The sequence below is a fragment of the Sapajus apella genome, unplaced genomic scaffold (genome assembly GCF_009761245.1).
Source record: "Sapajus apella isolate SASKATOON/1434 unplaced genomic scaffold, GSC_monkey_1.0 scaffold122, whole genome shotgun sequence".
Taxonomy (NCBI): domain Eukaryota; kingdom Metazoa; phylum Chordata; class Mammalia; order Primates; family Cebidae; genus Sapajus; species Sapajus apella.
In genome coordinates this window covers 1,008,556-1,032,109 of record NW_022437062.1, presented here as the reverse complement: position 1 = coordinate 1,032,109, position 23,554 = coordinate 1,008,556, and the positions used below count along the sequence as shown (strand labels likewise).

The following is a 23,554-nucleotide window of genomic DNA, read 5'->3' as shown; positions in this document are numbered from 1 at the left end:
TGCAACTGAAGGCCATAATCCTAAACAAAATAACACAGGAACCAAAACCCAAATACTGCATGTTCTCATTTATAAGTGGGGAGCTAAACATTGAGTACACATGGACACAAAGAAAGGAACAACAGTTACTGGGGCCTACTTGAGGGCAGAGGGTGGCAGGAGGGAGAAGATTGAAAAACTACCTATTGGGTACTATTTGTATTACCAGGGTGATGAAATAATCTGTACACCAAAGCCCTGTATATAAAAGTTATGCATAATTTTTTAAATATATTACCTAATTACTCACAAACACTGTAATTTTTCCTAAATAAAAGTGATGTCAACACCATACAATCTAAATGAGAAATAATAAAGAATCACGAAACAGTAAAACTATGAAATCGATGATGAAATAGTGGCTAATTTTAAATTCCTGTCTGAATGGGATTATTTTCAAATGACACTGAAGTTAAAAGAGCATGCCAGATTAAATTCAACAGAAATGTAAATGTTTCAGCACTATACAATTGCAGAAATAAATTATATGTAAGAGGCAGTAAATGGTCTCCTTTTTTTCTATCTGTCTAGCACCTCTATACACCCTTGCTATATATGAGGAACTTCCAGCTTTTAGGAATCTTACCTTCCTAAAACAGAAACCAGAAAATGCTCTTCACTAGCATCTTTTATAGCTAGGGTTCAGGCAGGTAACTAAACATCCACCACCAGACTCCCCCACTCAGTACTATTAGATGTGAGTGACCTGAGATCTGATGCAAACCCATTTCACTGGTGCGTGTGGTAATACAAACACTTAGCTTAGGGGGTGCCATTCATTGCAAGTGTGAGTTCCCAACACAGATGGAAATATTTTTTAAATTCTAAGTATCTCAGAGCAGCAGTCCCCAACACTTGTGGCACCAGGGACAGGTATCATGGAAGACGATTATTCCACGGACTGAGGGGATCGGGGTTAGAAAGGACAGTTTCGATATGAAACTGCTCCACCCCAGATCATCAGGCATTAGGTTCTCAAAAGGAGCAGGCAACCTAGATCCTTCCCATGCACAGTTCACAATAGGGTTCATGCTCCTATAAGAATCTAATGTTGCGGCTGATGTAACAGGAGGCATAGCTCAGGTAGTAATGCTCACTAGCCCACCTCTCATTCCCTCCTGCTGTGTGGCCCAATTCCTACAGGCCATGGACCCAACCAGTACCAGTCCCCTGTCCTAGAAAGATTCAAGAGAAGATTTATTTCTCTTGAGATTAATCCATAAAATTAAGCATGCCAGCCAGGCGCAGTGGCTCTTGCCTGTAATCCCAGCACTTTGGGAGGCCAATATAAGTGGATCACCTGAGGTCAGGAGTTCAAGACCAACCTGGCCAACATGGTGAAACCCCATCTCGACTAAAAATACAAAAATTAACCAGGTGTATGGCAGGTGCCTGTAATCTCACCTACTTGGGAGCCTGAGGCAGCAGAATCACTTGAACCTAGGAGGCAGAGATTGCAGTGAGCCGAGATGGTGCCACTGTACTCCAGCCTGGGCAACAAGAGTAAAACTTTGTCTCCAAAAAAAAAAAAAAAAAATTAAGCATGCCACTAAAAAGAACAACCAGAGAACAAGAGTTCAGGGGAATTAAAACATAATTATCATTTTAGTCATCTTCTTTAAATTGTGCATTTATTTGTCAAAGATGAGGCTGTGGGCAGTTCATAAAGGAAAGGGCATATCTGAAAACAGACATTTAAAAGAACATGGAGAATTTGAGGAACAGAAAGAAGTTTGGTAGGATTTGAGAATATAGTAAATAGGTTCCTTCTTCAAAGTTTTCCTAAACTTTTCCTGCTACACCGCTTTTTCCTCTGAATTTCTATTTTAACATGTGTTACCATGCATCTGCCTCTATAGAATTTCTGTATGTTGACAGCCCACATTAGATAAGGGGACTTGCAGAAAGAGCTCTCAGTAAATACTGGTGTAAAAAACAATAATAGTCAATAATAATTGTCTTCTTTTTCTTTTTTTTTTTTTTTGAGATGGAGTCTTGCTCTGTTGCCCAGGCTGGAGTGCAGTGGCACAATCTTGGCTCACTGCAATCTCTACCTCTCAGGTTCAAGCGATTCTCCTGCCTCAGCCTCCCAAGTAGCTGGGATTACAGGTGTGTGCCACCATACCTGGCCAATTTTTATATTTTCAGTAGAGACAGGGTTTTGCCATATTGGCCAGGCTGGTTCAAACTCCTAGCCTCAAGTGATCCTCCCACCTCAGCCTCCCAAAGTGCTGGGATTACAGGCATGAGCCACCACGCCCAGCCTAAAAACAATACTTGCCTTTAAAAATCTCAAAATAGAGTTGCATGGCTAAGCAGCAGAATAGACATGGTTGAAACCCAACTTGGAAACCTGTATAATGAGCTCCTATGTGCAAAATGACAAAAAAGATTAACATTATGAGAAAATGTTGTAAGACCTGGAAAAGAGGTCCAAGAGGTCCTATAACCATCTGTGGCAGACACTGTCTACTCACTGACAAGATCCCCATTTCTCATTCCCTTCTTCCTTGCCTACCTCTACTACAAAAAAAGAGAAAGTAATATACATGAATCCCCCTTCTCACTTGCCCCAACATACTGAACAAATTGCTACGCAATACAGCTTGGCCAGTGAGATGCAGGTAGAAGTCCTGGGGACACCATACCATCCCCAGTGAAAAGGCAAATCCTCAGAGGAACATCTCTTTGCTCTTTCCCCTTCCCTCTTTTGTCTGCCTGGAAAATGGACACACTGCCTACAGATGCAGCAGCAATCTTGCAAATCTAAAGACAAAATCCACATAGGAATGTAGAACAGGAGGACAGAAAGACATGAGCTGCTTACTCCTGGATTTCTTCTTACTAGAAAAAAATAAACTCTTTACTGTTTAAGCCACTGTTACTTGCAGCCAATCACACTCCCAACTAATACCCCATTTATAGGTCTCCCAAAAAGAGGAAAAAAAGATGACGGAAAGGAAGAAATAATAAAGGGTAATTTTCTGAGCTGAAGGAAGATTTGAACCTTCAGATAGAAAGAGCTTACCAAGCAAGAATGGAACTGTTTTTAAAGACACACATAAATATAATCTGATAAAATCATAAACTCCAAAATAAGGAGAAAATCCTACATATTTCAAGAAAAAAAGGATTTTTCATGTAAAATTTGTTAACTGCTAAGTTAACATTCAAATGAGGAAAAAAATAAATATTTAAATACACACTCAAAAATTATCCACAGTCCACCATTTCTTGGGCAAAATTTTTCAAAAAAGTTCCAGAAAAATAACTCAAGGAATGATTTATACAAATAATTTGTTGAGTCCAAATTCACTGTTAATGGTGTGGCTAAAAATTTTGGCTAAATTTTTTTGAGAAAAATTTCTGACACACAAGAAGCATAGCCTTTTTAAAGGTAAAGATTATAAAAGTATAATATTCTAGAACTAAAATTCCAGATGATCTCAATATATCCTGGAGGAAAGAAAATGAAACTCAGGGAAATAAAAGTACACCAAAGATCCAATCTTGTTAAAATATGAAACTTTAGAAACTAATTGTCGAAGTTGAAAAGAAAATATTCATTTTAATGTATTTTTAAAACTTGAAGGTTAACAGTACCAGATCAGAAATAGGATATTAAATTTGCAAACCACAAGAGGAAAGGAAGATAAAGAAAAAACAAATATGATAAACAAAATGTACAATTTGATGTCAGCAAACAATTCAAAAAGTATGTGGTCATAATGAATATGAGTAACTTAAATAACCTCATATTGATAATAACAAAAGATAAAGGATGAAGAAACAAAGATGAAGACACAAAAGCAACAGCAAAGCCCAGCTACATAGTACTTACAAAAGATCTAAAACTAAAATGATTGAGATGAGCTTAAAATAAAAAGATGAGACCTAAATACTAACAAAAATAATATGCAAAAGGCAGTATTATTAACAAAAAGTCATTATGAAAGCCTTCCTAGACTGTATAAAGAAAATCTTGCATGCCATAGTTTGATGCCCAGCGAGACCATGGTAGCAGTTTACACAATTTCACAATTAATAACAAAACCAGAATGAAACCCAGATCCCTTAATTCTTATGGTTATCTGAGCTTTTGTTAATAAAGTAGACAAATTATAGTTATGTGTTGCTTAATGACAGGGATATGTTCTAAGAAATGTATCATCAGGCAATTCTGTCACTGCATAAAAATCACAGGATGTACTTATACAAACCTCGATGGTAGAGTGTACCACACACCAAGGCCACATTGCAAAGCCTATTGCTCCTAGGCTAGAAACCTGCACAGTGTATTTTGTAGTTACTGTGTTGTAGATGACTGTAACACAATGGGAAGTACTTGTGAATCTAAACATATTAAAACATAGAAAAGGTACAATAAAAATATGGTATAAAAATCTTTTTAAGGCTGGGCGCAGTGGCTCACGCCTGTAATCCCAGCACTTAGGGCAGCCAAGCCAGGCAGATTACCTGAGGTCAGGAGTTTGAGACCAACCTGGCCAACACGGTGAAACCCTGTCTCTACTAAAACTACAAAATTAGCATGTCTGTAATCCTAGCTACTCGGGACGCTGAGGCAGGAGAATTGCTTGAACGTGGGAGGCAGAGGTTGCAGTGAGCCCAGATCACACCATTGCGCTCCAGCCTGTGCAACGAGAGCAAAACTCCATCTCAAAAAATATAAATATTTTTTTAACGGCACACCTGTATAGGGCACTCACCATGAGTGGAGCCTGCAGGGCTGGAGGCTGCTCTGGTGAGTCGGCAGGTAAGTGGTGAGTCGGCAGGTAAGTGGTGAGTGAATGTGAACGCCTAGGACATTACTGGCTGCTACCGTAGACTTCATAAACACTCTACACTTAGGGTACACTAAATCTATTTTAAAATATTTTTCTTTATTGAATAAGAAATGAATCTTAGTTTACTGTAACTTTTATACTTTTACATTTCTTTAACTTTTTCATTCTCTTATAGCACTTAGCTTAAAACACAAACATAGTTTACAGCTGTACAAAAATAGTTTTTCTTTATAAGCTTTTTCCTATTTTAAAATTTTTTTCTTTTTTTCTTTTTTTTTTTTTTTTTTTTGAGACGGAGTTTCACTTTTTTTACCCAGGCTGGAGTGCAATGGCGCGATCTCGGCTCACCGCAACCTCCGCCTCCTGGGTTCAGGCAATTCTCCTGCCTCAGCCTCCTGAGTAGCTGGGATTACAAGCACGCGCCGCCATGCCCAGCTAATTTTTTGTATTTTTAGTAGAGACGGGGTTTCACCATGTTGACCAGGATGGTCTCGATCTCTTGACCTTGTGATCCACCCGCCTCGGCCTCCCAAAGTGCTGGGATTACAGGCGTGAGCCACCGCACCCGGCCTAAAATTTTCTTTTTCTATATTTAAAATTTTGTAAAAAATTAAGACACAAAAGCACACATTAGTCTAGACCTACACAGGGTCAGGATCATCAATATCACTGTCATCCACTCCATATCTTGTCCCACTGGAAGGTCTTCAAGAGCAGTAACAAGCACAGAGCTATCATCTCCTATGACAACAATGCTGTCTTCTGAAATTCCTCCTGAAGGACCTGCCTAAAGCTGTTTTACAATTAACTTTTTTATATATAAGTACAAGGAGCGCACTCTAAAATATAGAGCTATGGTGTCACTAGGTGACAGGAATTTTTCAGCTCCATTATTATCTTATGGGACCACTGTCGTATATGCATGTTGACCAAAACATCATTATGTGGCACATGACTGTACCATAAGTCAGCAAAGCTAAAATATCTCAGAATTATGTGGGCATTTAGCAGTTTCCCTCGCCACCCCTTTCCCCTATTTCATCAGCCCCAGGCATAGCAACACCTTCATCTGTTCCTAGACACAGCCCCCGCTGGGACCTCACTATCTCAGGCAGGATTATTTAGAGGATTATTATCTGTGATATTCTGCAGATAAGTTTTTGATTTTTGGTGGAAGGTAGGATATTTTGTTTGCCCAGGCAGAACTTTTTTTAAATAGGAGCAGTTGTGAACATTTTATAAGTTTAATGTTTCCCATTAAAAAATCTGAATTTCTAGTTTCCCTTAAAAAACTGGAAGATCCAGGCAGCCCTGGTCTGGGATTTCCATGGAGCAGCCACCAGTGGATGTTGAGTGTTAACGCCCATTGAACGGGCACATCCTCCCTTCTTGGCCACAGGGATCACTTGCACATGCACTGCTTTTGGACCCATAGCCAAAAAAACTACCCTCTGAATCTCTGTGTCCCTCACTGTGGAAACTAAGACAAGGATTCTTGTTCAAGTAGTTCACTGGGAGGGTACCTTTGGGAGCAGGAACATGAGGAAAACAGACAAGGGCAAGGACACAGAGACAAGCTAGGATGTGGTCTCAGCCAAAGACCAGCTTCAGTCTAATCCCTGATGAAGCTCTGGAGGACACGTGGCACCATAGAGCTAATCCCACCTTTAGGTAAGGGGTCTGGGGTGGGGAAGGAGTGATATCCTGGGCTGTCTGATTCCCATTTGGCTCAGGGAAATTCTCCAGGTAAGGGAACAGCTATACACCCTTAGCACAGGGCTGGAGCATGGATGCACAGACAGGTGTCAGGGAAAGGGGATACGGGCAGGGCGCCAGGTGCATTCACTCCATCACGTCCTTATTACACATAGGGGAGTAGACAGTAGGGCTAAGTGCTTCAAGGAACACAGGAGAGTGTATTTCTTCACGGAAGCAAAGAATATTCCTCAAGTTTAGTAATATAAACAAGTGCAAACACTGGGCCACAGCACTCTTTAGGTGACCTTCCCAGGCCCTATAAATACCTGCGTTCGCCCCACCCCACCCCCATTACATGCTGTTCCCCTCTTTCAGTTTAGTCTCTTTCCCCCAACCCCAGACTTTGACCATGAGCAGGCCCTCCTGTTAACCCCAGGACTCTCCAGGGAACTGGCTGCTCAAGGTTAACTGGGCAGGAACGGAATGGAACTCTTTAGGATTACTGAAGACGACACTGAAATACCATAAAACCAGTTTAGGGATGATAAGAAAAGGAAACAGAAAAATACCTTCATATCATATCACAGCACAGGCAGAAGTTACTGTGATAACCAGTGTATAATCACTCTTACTTACCATGACATAAAATCATCCTTTGAAAGTCAGTAATGAATTGACCAAGAATAAATTTGAAAACTTCGATAAAAATAATGGTACAAAACAGGATTTGAAAAAAAATTTTTTAACTTGTATTTTAAGTTCCGAGGTACATGTGCAGGTTTGTTATACAGGTAAATCTGTGTCATGGGGGTTTGCTGTACAGATGATTCTGTCACACAGGCATTAAGCCCAGCACCCATCAGTCATTTTTCCTGATCCTCTCCCTCCTCCCAGCCTCTTCTCTCTAACAGGCCCCAGTGTGTGCTGCTTCCCTCTACGTGTCCATGTGTTCTCATCATTTTTTTTTTTTTTTTTTTTTTGAGACGGAGTTTCACTCTTGTTACCCAGGCTGGAGTGCAATGGCGCGATCTCGGCTCACCGCAACCTCCGCCTCCTGGGTTCAGGCAATTCTCCTGCCTCAGCCTCCTGAGTCGCTGGGATTACAGGCACGCGCCACCATGCCCAGCTAATGTTTTTTGTATTTTTAGTAGAGACGGGGTTTCACCATGCTGACCAGGATGGTCTCGATCTCTTGACCTCGTGATCCACCCGCCTCGGCCTCCCACAGTGCTGGGATTACAGGCTTGAGCCACTGCGCCCGGCCGTGTTCTCATCATTTAGTTCCCACTTACAGTGAGAACATGCAGTATGTTATTATCTGTTCCTGTGTTAGTAAAACAGGATTTTTTTAAAGTCAGAGAATAATGTCTCAGAATCTGAAAAATTACTGTAAATTGTGCTGCTGGGTCAATAATATGGCTTTATAAAATCAAAATTAAGAAGTGTAGAGTTCCCTGACTATCAAGAGTTTACATACCTCAGAACTGGAGAGCCCAGAATCTCTATCATCCAAGTCCTTCAAAAGCTCAATCAGCCTTTTCTTCTCTCTGTCAATCATAACCACTGGGTTTCTTGATTCCTTGGCCAACTACAGAATTTATTAATAGAAAACATTATATACTCAAAGAAATTCATAGTTCAGGAAAATAAAAATGGGACCTGAGAATTCTACAATACAGATACACAAAGAGAAAATCTGTGAGATTAGGCATTTTACATTTGCTATGTAATTTTATTTATGTCAAAATGTTTGTAAAGCTACATTCTCTAATATCCAAAGATATCATCCCTATAAGCAGGCCCTCCTGTTAACCATTCCAACAGACATTTTATTAAAAAATAATATGAGCACACTTTGGGAGGCCGAGGCGTGTGGATCACGAGGTCAACAGGTCGAGACCATCCTGGTCAACATGGTGAAACCCAGTCTCTACTAAAAATACAAAAAATTAGCTGGGCATGGTGGCGCGTGCCTGTAATCCCAGCTACTCGGGAGGCTGAGGCAGGAGAATTGCCCGAACCCGGGAGGCGGAGGTTGTGGTGAGCCGAGATCGCGCCATTGTGCTCCAGCCTGGGTAACAAGAGCGAAACTCCGACTCAAAAAAATAAAAAAATAAAAAAATAATATGAGCAGTTTTCAAACCTATTATAGATAAAACAATATAAATACAAAAACATACTTACTGAGACATTTGGAAGAAATCTTCTTGCTATTTCTTTGGGGCACTTATCCACTAAATGAAACTGCTTTTAAATTTCAAGACTAACATATGAGGAATTTAAATATTTAGTTACTATTGTTAAAAAGGAGAAAGAGAAATCTACGGCAGAGCTGCTATCTGTGTCAGCAAGAACCCAGGTAAGGGGGGAGCTCCATTGCTCTTGAAAATTGAACAGTAAATAAACATACAAGGGACCAGTGCAAAGACAATGGCAGATCAAGACAGAGAAGTTTTCCTGAAGAAGATCATAAGAATGCGGAGCACAAGAATCGAGAGTCCCCGAGGCCAGTCCCGGCAGCGGCAGGCTGCCCCACAAATCCAGTCTGCCTGAAATGATGTGCCAATTGTGGGGAAAGGATCAGGCTTCAAGTGTGAGGAATTAAGCAACTCTCCCTTGTCAATACTCTCCACTCGCCCAGGTGGTTTTCTTGTGCCACTGCTCAAGGGGTGAGCAGAGCTTCTGTCCTCCTCACTATAGTTCCTGTTGTAAATTAATTAATGAGCATTCTGGTCTAACCCAGGAATCCTTGTACCCTTGTTTAGTCTGAGTCTGCCTTAAAGACAAACCAAGTCAGGCTGCAAGGCCTATAAGACCAAAGATGGGTCCTTGAAGCAGAAGCTAATCAAGGCCAGTGACCAGCTGTGGGAAGGCTCAGCAAAGAGGCAGGCAACCAGTAGGCTTCTCCAGCACAGCCCTGCTGTTCTGCCAGGCACATTTTCCATTCAAGGTTCTAAACGTATTATCTATAAAATCAGTCTCATTACTTAAAAAAAAAAAAAATTTACTAATATGCAATTTAAAATCTGAGAAACATTGTCCAAAACTATTATCTAAATAAATGTTTTTGCAAATTGCAGGAAACAGACTATTTCTGGAGAGTGAAATAAATGCTAGTTGCAGCTAGCATTTTGAAAAAGAGATAGGATAGGATAGGATGTAATGGATTGAACACAGAAATAATGAAGTACTGGTTTATAAAAGTTTTCATTCAATATATCTACTAATTCAATAATTCATACATTTATGATGGTTGAAAAAATATTTAAAGACATTGAACAAAACTACTGCCATTTTTTCAACTCATTTAGCCCCAAATTCTGGCTTCTACATTTCTAAGTACATACCTCAATGTTTCTCTTAATAAAATCCTGGTTGTGTTTGCCCCTGAGCTCAATCTTTTCTGTATTTGAGAAAGGTTTCTTTCCTGCTTTGATCAATGATACATTTCTTTCCACATCACAGGTAAAATCTAGTATTTAAAAAGTTCAAAATTTTTTCATAATTAAAAGTGTCAATTATGCTAAAAGTTCACTTCAAGCATGTATTAAAATATGTAAGAAATAAAACCCACACAGAAGAACTAACATCTAAATTCCAGATCCAGAAACCTAATATATAATGGAGATCTAGTCTTAAAAAGATAAATGTGCTGCAATAACTTTGAATTAAGTTCTCATAAAACTTCTTGTGTTATTCATTATCATGTATCAAACTTTTTCCAGTTGACTCCATGAGAATGATGGGAAATATGAATAGAACTTCAAGACAGACATGTGAAGAAGAAATCACTGATGTTAGGGAAACTTTAAAATATATATTTTATTTCAGTCTTGATACAAAATAAAAAATTTCCCTCAAGACTAGGTCATCCCTACTCTTCTACTAATTTACCATTACCCTTTCTGAACAGAGCATCTTGTTTAACCTGCCTTTTGAGCAAGCTCTGCGAGTTAGTGTCCCATGTCCTGGCTCCCATCTGCACAAACCCCTAAAGCCCATCTGAGTTTGCCAACTTTCCTCAACCTTTCAGAAGAGGCTTGAGTGAATGTCTGAGATATTCATACCCTGAGTGTTCAAAATAAGAATAATACTTGTGGATTCATATTCCCTTTATAAAATATCTTGTTTTCTCTGTGTCACATTACAAGATTTTAAAACAAGACCATATGAACCTTTCATTAAAGCTCTGAAAATATGCATGAAGAAGCATGCATATTTTAAATATGCATGCATCTCCTTAAATAGCACATGCAGTTTGCCCTGCAAAACAGGATGCATTTCCACATTAAAGTTCAAATAAGAAAAAAACACCAGTCATGAGCTCAATCCAGGCAAAGTTTACATAAAAATTAATTTTGTACATTTTGTTAATTTTGTAATTTTGTAAGGGAGGTTACCTGAATAAAAAGGGTTAAGGGAGCTAGTCAATTGGTGTGTTTATAGCTAGTTATCAAAGAGTCAATACAGATATAACCATTTAAAAATTTTTTGATGAAAACAGCTGGAAAGAATGAGGGAAAGAGCAAGATCTCTTGATTTAAATTCTTTTCAAACAAAAGTAGCTTTAAGTTATTCAAATTTAAGTTATATAAGCTCATAAGCAAATACATCTATGCTTTATACCTGGGGTTTCATTTTTGAACAATCACATAATTATTTTTTAAATCAACTGCCAATAGTTAAAGTATGAGTTACTTTTCTGGTGCAAGGCCATCTTAGACACAAAATGCAACACTTCTTTCCATAATAATTCAAGTTGTATGCAGCCTTTTTAGTTCAAATACGAGGTTTGTTTATTCAGTTGAAGTTTCATATACTCTTAATAATACATTTAAAAAATACAAAGTGAATGCAGCCACGTTTACATTTATCACAGAGTTTCTTTAAAATATACTTCTAATAAATAGTAAGGAAAAAACATTGGGTTATCTGGCCAAAACTGTCTTCACTGGAACTGTCCTCTTCTCTCCAGTCTGGTAGTGATATAGCTGCCATGTTCCTACAGTGACCCCAGACCTTGCTGGGTTGAACAAGTTAGTTGAGCAATAGCCCCTGACCCAGCTGGATCACGCAGGCTCTTCTCTAGGATTGCAGAACTGAGCCAACCTCTGAATGTCTAGCCACAGCGTATGCTCTTGGGAACCAAAGTAAGCTGCCTCCCACCAAAATTTTTTTCACAGATTTGTTTTTGCTTAAGCCAGGTTTTAATTACTTGCAGCCAGTTGTTTTTTTTTAACTCTTTATTATCATACAAAATTTCAAGCATCCAAAAGTAGAGAGAATGGTATAACAAACTCTGAACAACAAGCTGCAACAATGACCAACCTTGTGTCATCCTGAACCCTATCTGCCTCCACTTACCTCTGGAGTAAATTACATGAACTCATTTCATTTATGACTATTTCAGTACACAGCTAGTATTCCCTTGTGAAAATATGTACAATGACACAAATTAAAACATACCTTTACTGACTTTCTGCATCTGCTTTTCATATTCTTCTGGAGGGATTTGAGTATGAAACACTGAGAAAAAGTTGTCTTCATCCTCATGAGAAGGACCTGTTGATTTAAAAAATCACTTGTTCAATGCTCACAAAATAAATAAGAAATTGTCTACAAAGTTGCTTTAAAAAGATAACATTTAATATTCTCTCCAGTGTTCTTCAATCCCCTCCACACATACAAATGTCTTAAAACAATGTCAATGTCACCTCCAAGTACAAATGACATCTTTGTATACAAGAGCCAATGAAACAAACTATAGAAGCTAAGATAAACAGCATTTCCCTAGAACTTAAGCACAAAATGAATGTGTAAGAGTGTACTAAAATATCACATTAACTCTCCAGAGATGATGCACTCAAATCTTGATATTCATAAAACAGAGAATATGCACACTGAGTAACTATAATTGCAGTTTTCTTTTTATTTTAGGTCTCCAAGGTAGAGACTTCAAATATGTGATTAGTCATTAAGATACAAGAATGCGAGAGATAACTTGGGAGACTCTTAGCAGTTACCTTTCTTCTTTTCTGATGTATTTTTTGACACCTTCATAAAGAAAATGGGGGCCGGGCGCGATGGCTCAAGCCTGTAATCCCAGCACTTTGGGAGGCCCAGGCGGGTGGATCATGAGGTCAAGAGATTGAGACCATCCTGGTCAACATGGTGAAACCCCATCTCTACTAAAAATACAAAAAATTAGCTGGGCATGGTGGCACGTGCCTGTAATCCCAGCTACTCAGGAGGCTGAGCCAGGAGAATTGCCTGAACCCAGGAGGCGGAGGTTGCAGTGAGCCGAGATCGCGCCATTGCACTCCAGCCTGGGTAACAAAAGCGAAAAACTCCACCTCAAAAAAAAAAAAAAAAAGAAAATGGGATAGTGTGTTTTTCAACTTCTTTGTTTCAATGTAGTTTATTTTTATGTTCTCCCATTAGCTAATTCAGACACTGTATATTTGCAAGATGCTGCTAACATAAACATGTTATTAAAAGTGTGTCTCTATACCCTAAGATGAGAGAATCTGCCAGGTTGTGGCACAGAAACGGTTTTGCCTCAGAAAACACGGGAGGTCTTGAGGATATTACAGGATCCACCACCTTTCCCAGCAAGGAAACCAAGTTCAAACACCCTCTGTGAAATGATACAAACAACGGAAGCAGGCAGAAGATACATTCACCCTCAACAGTCACCAAATTCAAAACACAAAACTATGTAAAAACTAATTCATCAATTCCAACTCCCTAATTTGGAATTCATAATAATGAATTACGACAAGGGGTTGGCATTACATTGTTAGTCTTTGTACAATCTTTGATGAGTTAATCTAGCAAATTTGTGGTGTAAGCCTGGGGAGAGAGGGGTAAACTACTTAGAAAACAAAAAGGTTTAAAATTATTTTTGAACTTTAATTTTTTTTTGGTGCAACCACTATTATTAGGGGGTCTTCAATATTCATTAGGCTCAGCAAGTCAGCAATCTGGCAACATTTTATTATCAGTTTAAGTTACATTCACATCATATTCTTGAAGTGGTAATATATTTATTTCCTATCCCATAATTCCTTATAACAGTTTCACTCAATTTTATACTAAAACACCTGTAAAGACATAAAAATATGAAAATACACAAAAGTGAAAACTTTCACAGGTGATCAGCAACTATCTGATGCCAGTGTCACGCAGGTGGTGAGAAGAATGTGAAATTACTCTTGTGACCCTGCAGCTCTTTGCCCATCCTCCCAGTGGTATTCACTGCCTGAGAGAGAAATGGGTACAACGTAGAACAAAGGTGCCATTGATCAGCTTTGAGTTTAAAAGACAACAGTTTCAAAAGCTGGGCACTCTGGCCAGGTGCGGTGGCTCACACCTGTAATCTCCCAGCACTTCGGGAGGCCGAGACAGGCGGATCACAAGGTCAGGAGATCAAGACCATCCTGGCTAATACAGTGAAAACCGTCTCTACTAAAAATAGAAAAAAATATTAACTAGGCGTCATGGCATGTGCCTGTAGTCCCAGCTACTCTGGAGGCTGAGGCAGGAGAATCACTTAAACCTGGGAGGTGGAAGTTGCAGTGAGCTGAGATGGAGCCACTGCACTTCAGCCTCCAGCCTGGGCAACAGAGTGAGATTGTCTCAGAAAAATAAAAAATAGAAAAAAGTTGGGCATTCAATTGTAAGAGCTTAACTCTTAAGGGGGAAAAAAAGAATTTTCTGAATTCCAAAAGTCTCCCTTTAGAAAGTTCTTCCTTCTTTTTCAAAAACAATTAGTGTAGAAGAAATTATGGAAGTAACCATCATAATAATTGACTCAGGTAAGTATCATCAATAAATTATAAAACTAGTGGGTGACAGTTTGAGGAATAATAGGATAATAGCCTCAAAGTATCTATCTCTTCACAGGACAATTTATTAATTACCAAAGGAAAAATAATAACCCTACCACGGAAAAACCTGGTAGACACCATTTTAACCTAAAGTGGTAAAAGCTGACATTGTGAGTACCGGGACAATCACCATCATGCACTTCCTGATCTGATTCATTCAGACACTATCACTTCCGTGTGGTTCCTGCCAAAAACACATAACCTGAACCTAACAGAGCAAAAACAAACCAACCCAAACTGGAGGACATGCTACAAAATAATAGGCCTACTCTCTTCAAAAATGCCTATGTCATAAAACACAAAGAGTAAAAGATATGACAACAATGTAATATGCATCCTGAGATTTTTCTTTTGCTATAAAGGATATTAGTGGAAGAGTTAGCAAAGTCTCAATAAAGCCTGTAGATAACCGGATAATAATCCTTTCCTGATTTATATGTATAATCGTGCATGTATGTGTATATATGTGTGCCCTTGTGTGGAGAGAGAGAGAGAAAACGGAATGTGGTAAAATGTTAACATTGGGAGACTCTGGATAACGAGTATTTGAGAATTCTTTCTGCTTTTCCTACGACTGTAAATCTGAAGTTATATCAAAATTAAAAGTTAGTAAGAAAAGTTTTTAAGTTCCTCACCTCACTACAAACATTTATGTGAGAAGGAAAAAAAATCTCCCTTTAGAGCCAAAACTTTGATGATTGAGCACAGAGTTTTTTATATGAGTCGTGAAAGAGGAAGATTGCAGGATGTGATTTAAGTTGTTTTCTGCCACCCAAGGAAGAAACGAAAGCCCATCCCAGATAAGGACCTAGAATACCTAGAAACCAGCAAAGGGGATGAGTTTGGAGTAGACACAAGTGATACAGTGTTAAGTTGCTCCCCGGCACAGCTCCTGCAGGTGAAATCCTAGAGTTACATAGAGAACCTGCTGAAGAGAATGGAGAAACCCAGAGCAGAGTGAGCCGTGCCTCACTGTACACCTGGAACTGGGGGGACACCCCACACACAGGCACACGTCTCCATCCACCCATGACAGCTGCAGAGCGGCAAAGGCAGTGTGGCATGCTTACAGGGAGACAGGGCCTGAAGTAGTCTCTCTCTCTCTGTCTCTCTCCCTTCTCCCCCTACACCCAGTCACACACACACACAGACAGACAGACACATACACACACACACAATTCCCCATGGCTGGCTGGCCTGTGGCTTGAAGGAGAGAGAGTAGCATAGAGCCTCCCACCAGAGAGGATGTGGCAGGGACAACATATATCATCAGCATCTGCCGGCAGATGACAAAGGCTAAATGGGACCAGCTACAAGTCAGCAGACACCCCGGCTGGCTTCCCATATCCACAGACCATCCAGGACAGGACGCGTCTGAGAGAATAGCAAGGCCCAGATGCGCACATCCCCATCCCTGGGCCATGATGCTACAAAGCATCCTCCTGAGCCCAGACACCACCCCAGAAAAGGCAGGGAGAAACAGGAAGGGAAAAAGAGCCTCATTTCTGAATACTGAATTATGCTGTATAATTTTAGACACCCTACACAAGTATAGTAAATCCTCTCTTAATGTCAGATGTAGATTCTTGAAAACAGCAATTTTATGCAAAATGACATGGAACAAAATCAACTTTACCACAGTCTAATTAATATAAGTAAGAAATAAGTTCCTATGGCACATTTCTGGTCACAAAAACATTATTAAACCTCTTTTTTTTTTTTTTCCTTTTTGGAGACGGAGTTTCATTCTTGTTGCCCAGGCTGGACTGCAGTGGCACGATCTTGGAGCACTGCACCCTCCACCGCTCAGGTTCAAGCGATTCTCCTGCCTCAGCCTCCCAAGTAGCTGGGGTTACAGGTAACTGCCATGATGTCCAGCTTATTTTTCATATTTCTAATAGAGATGGGTTTTCACCCTGTTGGCCAGGCAGGTCTTGAACTTCTGACCTCAGGTGATCCGCCTGCCTTGGCCTCCCAAAGTGTTGGGATTACAAGTATGAGCCATGACACCCTGCCACATTATTAAACTTCTAAATAAAGACCAAAACACTTGTAATATTAAACACTGACATAAATGTGGGCTGTAAGTACATTTAAGAAAAATTAATAAAAATAAGTCTGAAAATTATTTACCAGCTTATTCCAATTCAGAGTGTTGGGTGGCCAGAGTCTATCTTGGCAGCTTAGAGTGCCAGGTAGAAACCCACCCTGGACAGGATGCCATCTTATGGCAGGGTGCACTCAGATACACCCATACTCACTCACAGTGGAGCCACGTAGATAACCTCACATGCATATCTTTGAGATGAAGAGGAAACTGGAGTGTCTGGAGAAAACCCATGCAGACATGGGGAAGACATACAAACTCCACACAGACAGTGGCCCCAGCTAGGAATCAATGTTTTTTCTCATCAACATTATAGTAAAATGACATTGAGCCCAGTGTGGTTCAATGTAATTCATACCTGTAATCCCAGCACTTTGGGAGGCCAAGAGGAATCTCTTGAGCCCAGGAGTTTAAGACCAGCCTGGGCAAGATGGCAAGACCCCATCTCTACAAAAAATTAAAACATAAGCCGGGCATGGTGGCATGCACCTGTAGCCTTAGCAACTCAGGAGGCTGAGGTGGGATGATCCCTCAAGCCCAGGAATTCAAGGTGGCAGTGAGCGGTGATCATGCCACTGCATTCCATCCCGGACAACAAAGTGAGATCCTGTCTCTAAAAAATAAAAATAAAAAAATAAAATACCACGATGTTGAATAAAACACTGTCATTCAAGGACCTACTGTTACCTATTGCCAGAATCTGGAAGCAACTGATACCAACCAACACAAATGACAGAAAGGGAAAGAGAAAAGCAATCAGTGACGATGCAAGCTTTGCCTACCGAAACAGGGCAGGGGTGCTGAGGTCTAGATAGAAGGCAGCCCCTTGACTCAGAGATAAAAGGAAAAAATCAGCCAGAAACCAGTCCCAATCTCCTTGAGCAACAATGGTGTTTCCTGAGGCAGTTCAAACGCCGTGACCCAGCTGCTGTCATACTTCTTTCTACATCTATTCAGAGGCTGTAACTCCTAGAAAACGACTGGACAGAAAGGAGGCAGAATGAACAGTGAAGATGTACTCCTGCAAGCAGATCCTCACAGTGGAGACAGAGCTATGATGCTAAGAGCTCTGAAAGGCTTGACCCCAGAACTATATCAGTTATAGGTATCAAAATCCCAGCCAGTAAAGCAGAGTCTCAGTAGTGAATGTCAGTTAGAATCTTGAAATTGAAACGGCAGCTGGGTGTAGCAACCTACCCTGCAACCAGAGATTTAAAATCACAATTTTACCAGCATCCAGATGGATGATGAGCAGACTCAAGGCAGATGTGCCTTTTTGCTCTGTTGGCAAAAGGCAGGTGTGGATGGATTTTACCTCATTGGAGAATGAGAAAACAGCATCCTGGTAATCAATGGGACAGCAGACCTTTTGAACATACTTAGAAAAATCATAAAATTCTTTTTGGCATCCTCAATATATCAAAATATATGGCATCTGTGAAACTAGAGTAAATCACAGGAAAGAACTGACGAATGTGAAAAGACAAGAGGATGGGATTATAAAAATAAAGGGGGAAGAAGTGGGAAGCTGAGTGAAATAGGGAGGGATTGTAATAAAACAACGTGAGAGTGTATCTTTTAATAGGCTAGCTTAAAAGCATACACTCATTGCCTCACCTAACCTGTACATTACTAGACATGTTAGTCATTTTCTTGTTGGACCCTGATGGTTTTCCTGTTTGGGCTTCCCTCTTTCCCTTCTTCCCTCCTTCCTTCCCTCCTTCCCTCCTTCCCTCCTTCCCTTCTTCCTTCCTCCTTCCCTCCCTTTTTTCGTTTGTTTTAGTGCTCATTTTCTTTTCTTCTTTTCCTTTCTCCTTTCTAAACCATATACAATTATTTGGAAGGTTTGTACTTGAATTTGAAGTCTAAGTGATATAAACATATTTTTTCTATATTAAGAAAGTCAAGAACAAAAAACGGTTTTCTGCCCCTTCTTTAAAGCAATACAAGGGATTTAGAATTGTTTTACTTACCCTCACCTTTTTCTCCCACTTTTCACCCTCTGTTAATATAATCTGGGCTTTTAGGCCTACCTGTTGTTATTCTTATCTTCTAGTGTAGAGTAATTCTTGGATTTATAAACATACATTTCCTTCTGTTCGCCTCTCTGTTTGGCTGGTTATAATGCTCACAGCTAATTCCTTTATACAGCAACTTCTCTAATACTGGATTTTACATTGTGATTCATCTGCTGATTAGCTAGAAGATGATTCCAAGTATATTTATTTCAAAAACAAAATTAGCAGTGAATTATCTGCTCTACCATATCTAAGAATGTCTTTCTGTTGTCTTCATACCACAATAACAGAAGCAATATAGAGTCCCTAGTTACTACATTTTTCCTTTATTGCAAAAAAGAAATCTGATTTCAGCTTCCATTTTTATAGATAAAATAAGAATATTCTAATTTGGGCCTGGATGCTTGTAAAATTTCTTAGTGCCTTCCCATGGTTCCGAATTCTTGCCTGTATATATATATGGGTATTAGTCTTTTATCATTAATAGTGCATAGGTAATATTTTTTAAATCACGAAAGCTTCCTTTGATCGTTGTTTCTGTAACAGTTGTCCTGGTTTAATTCTCATAAATTTCTGTAATGGGTAGCTGGAATTCCTACTCCTGACTCCACACTTACCATTGACTTCGTCATCTCCTCATCTATTTATCCCTTCACGTTGTGGAGCATCCTTCACTGCCTTGATTCTCCTGCAGTCTTAATTATGCTCGTTACTCCAATAAGGGCATTTTTCCTTGTACTCTTTTCTCATCTACTCAGCTGCTTTTTCAAATCATCTTCTTGCCACTTCATGTTAGTATACTCTTTCCTCAGGGTTTTCTTTTTTGGTTTCACAAATAATATGCATTTTCTGCGACACTGAAGGATTCCAATCAGTTTTTAGAAACGAATAAAAGCACAATTACATTGAAAGATCTTAATAGAACTCTCTAAGACGAATGAAAATCAAGTAGACAAGTAATAAGGGCATTTTCTACATTTCAAAGTTTATTCACAGAGAGAAATAGTCTCTATTTCAAGTGTCCATGGAACACTTGAATCATATATTGGGTGAACACTTGAATCATATATTGGGTGAATTTTTTCATTGGTGGTATTAATCATATTACAGGCAAAACAATTCTTTGTGTGGAGTTTCTTTATGCAATTCCTGACCTTCAGCAAACCTGGCCCCTGGCATAGTGGCATAAATTCCAGTAGTTCCCTATTTTCCCCTGCAGCACATCCTTATGACAACCAAAAATGCACACATCCAAATGTCTCCTACAATTGAGAACCTCTCTACTGGACCATAAAGAAAATTTCAACAAATTCAAAATATTAAAAACAGTTCTAAAAGGAACATTTACAGCCATAAATGCCTACGTTATAAAAGAAGAAAGATCTCAAGTAGCCTGACATTATGCTTCAAGGAACTAGAAAAAAAACAAACAAAACCCGAAGTTAGCAGAAGGAAGAAAATAATAAAGATCAGAATGCAAATAATCAAATAGAGGAGAGAAACACCACAGGGGGAAAAAAATCAATAAAGCTAAGAGCTGTTTTCTCTGTTTTGAAAAATCAAACAAGATCAACAAAAGTTAGACTAAGAAAAAACAGAAGACTCAAATATCTAAAATCAGAAATGAAAACAAAGAAATTACAACAGACACCTAAGAAATAAAAAGGATCAAAAGGGACCATTACAAATAACTATGTGTCAACAAATTTGATAACCTAGAGGAAATGGACAAATTCCTAGAAAAATATAAACTATCAATATTGAATCAGGAAGAAACAGAAAGCCTGAACAGATCTACAATAAACAAAGAGATTGAAGTAGTAATTAAAAACCTCCCTGCAAAGAAAACCTCAGGACCAGACAGTTTCATGGCTGAATTCCACCAAACTCTCAAAGAAGAATTAATACCAATACTTCTTTAACTCTTCCAAAAAATAAAAAACAGGGCTAGAGAGAATACTTTCTAACACATTTTATGAGGCCAGTATCACCTTGACACCTGAGTCACACAGACTCCACACAAAAAAGAAAATTACAGGCCAGTATCTCCGATGAACATTGATGTAAAAATCCTCAATACGATATTACCAAACCTAATTCAACAATACATCAAAAAGACTATACATCATGATCAAGTGGAATTTATCCCTAGCAGATAAAGGTGCTTTAACAAATGTAAACCAATCAATGTGATACATAAATAACATTAACAGATTGAAAGACAAAAACCACATATCATTTCAATTGATGCAGAAAAAGCATTTGACAAAGTTCAACATCCTTTCTTCTCCCAAGAGTTTAGGTATAGAAGAAAATTTCCTCAACATAATAAAGGCCATTTATAGAAAGTTCACAGTTAACATTACAACCAATGGGGAAAAACTGAAAGCTTTTCCTCTAAGATCTAGTACAAGATAGGCATGCCCACTCTCACCACTTCTATTCAACATAGTACCAGAAGCACTAGCAAGAGCAATCTGACAAGAAAAATAAATAATAGGCAACCAGATCAAAAAGAAAGAAGTAAAATTATGTCTATGTGCAGATGACATAATTCTGTATGTGAAAACCTAAAAGATACCACCCAAAAAAACCTATTCAAACTAATAAATAAATTCAGAAAAGTTATAGAGTACAAAATCAACATATAAAAATCTGTGGAATTTCTATAAACAAACAACCTAGCCTACAAAAATCAAGAAAACAATCTCAGTTAGGATAGCATCAGAAAAATCAAATAAAGTACTTACATTAAACCAAGGAAGTAAAAGACATAGACATTAAAAACTGTAAGACACTGGTGAAAGAGATTCAAGATGACATAAATAAATGGAAGGATATTCCATGTTCATGGATCAAAAGATTTAATATTGTGATAATGTCCATATTATCCAAAGCAATCCCTATCAAAATCCCAGTAATATTTTTCATAGCAATAAAAATCCTAAAATTCATATGGAACCACAAAAGACCCCAAATGCCCAAAGCAATTCTGAGAAAGAAAAACAAAACTTGTAGGCATCACACAGAAAGGTAATCAAATTAGTTAGTAATGTAATCAAAACAGTATTAATACTGGCATAAAAACAGACACATAGACCAGCAGAACAGAATAGAAATCCCAGAAATGAATCCAAACATATAGAGTCAACTAAGTTTTAACAAGGGCCCAAGAAGACACAATGGGGAAAAGGTAGTCTCTTCAATAAATGGTGCTGGGAAATGTGGATTTCCACATCCAAAAGTATGAAATTGGATCCTTATCTTACCCTGTATACAAAAATCAACTCAAAATGAATAAAAGACCAAAACATAAAATCTGAAACTATAAAACTCCTAGAGAAATCATAGAAGGAAAGTGCATTAATATTCGCCTGGGCAATGATTTCTTGGGTATCACACCAAAAGTTCAGAATACAAAAGCAAAAATAAATAAATGGGACTACATCAAACTAAGAAGCTTCTGCATAGCAAAGGAAACAATCAATAAAAGGAAAAGACAACCTACAGATTGGTAAAAACATTTGCAAATTATACATCTGATAAGGTGCTAATATTCAAAATGGATAAAGATCTCATACAACTCAACAGCAAGAAAACACAGCCTGATTAAAAATGGGCAAAGTGGATAGATATTTTTTCGAAGAAAACATAAAGATGACCAACAATATGAAAAGGTATTCAACATCACTAATCATCAGGGAAACATAAATCAACATTACTATGAGATAATACCTTGGTAGGAAAGCTATTATCAAAAAGATAAGAGATAACAAGCATTGTGAGGGTATGGAGAAAAGGGAACCCTTGTATATTGTTTGAGGGAATATAGTTTGGTGGAGCCATTATGAAAAACAGCATGGTGGTTTCTGAAGAAATTAAAAATAGGAAGAACTACCATATGACTCAGTAATTCCTCTTCTGGAAAAGAAAATGAAAAGAAAGAAAATCCCAAAGAAAATGAAATCACCACCTCATAAAGACATTTGCACTCTCAAGCTTATTGCACCATTCTTCACAATAGCCAAGATATGGAAACAAACCAGGTGTCCACTGGCAGACGAATGGATAAAGCAACTGTAATACACACACACACACACACACACACACACACACACAAATACACACACACAGGAATATTATTCAACCTTTAAAAAGGAGATCCTGCCATTTGCCACAACATGGGTGACCTAGAGGAAATTATACTAAGTGAAATAAGCCAGACACAGAAGCAAAAATACTGCATGATCTCACTTACATGTGGAATCAAAAATTTTTTAAAAAGTCAAAACAGACAATAAAACAATGATTACCTGGGGATCAAACACTGGGAGGAAATGGAAAAACGTAGGTCAAAGGATAAAAAAGTAGCAGATATGTAGGACTAACATGTCTAAAGCTCTAATGCACAACTCAAGGATCATAACTGGTAATAGTCTATTACATTCAGGATTTTTGCTAAATGAGTAGATCATAGCTGCTCTTTCCATGATGGGGTATTGGAAGAGGAAACGGGTAACTATGTGAAGGGACTGATATGTTAATTTGTTTCACTATAGTAACCATTTTGCTATATATATTTATATATACATATATATGTATCTCATAACATGTTGTATACTTTAAATATACACAATAAAATTTATGTTTAAAAATATCAAAACCATGACCACAATATGATGAGACTCTATATTCATATTTAAAATATAGGACTTATACAAAATGCTGGAGAACAAAAGAAAGCCATCATCATTTTCTAAATACCTATTTGATCAATGAGGAAATAAAAACATACAAACATTTTGTGCAAAATAACAAAAATGATGACACCACATACGGGAGTGTGCTACAGAGATTAGGCTATGTTTTGAAACAAATTCAGAGCAATGAAGCTTTGATTATTTTTTTAATTTTTATTTTTAGTTTAGATTCTAGGGGTTACATTGCACATTTGTTACAAGGGTATAATGCATGATGCTGAGGTTTGGGTTTCTATTG

The 23,554-nt window shown here is 38.4% G+C and overlaps 1 protein-coding gene across 3 annotated transcripts in view; it reads right to left on the bottom strand.

The window, feature by feature from the left end:
- The window catches only part of FSIP1 (fibrous sheath interacting protein 1), a 189,952-nt gene that overhangs the window by 136,075 nt on the left and 30,323 nt on the right, over positions 1-23,554 (bottom strand). For all 3 annotated transcript variants that reach the window (XM_032261197.1, XM_032261196.1, XM_032261198.1), the window contains 3 exons: positions 12,009-12,104; positions 9,890-10,014; positions 8,020-8,130 (listed from right to left, as the gene is read on the bottom strand). In XM_032261197.1, the coding sequence (XP_032117088.1) occupies positions 8,020-8,130; positions 9,890-10,014; positions 12,009-12,104 (332 nt within the window). The remainder of the gene's footprint in view (positions 1-8,019; positions 8,131-9,889; positions 10,015-12,008; positions 12,105-23,554) is intronic.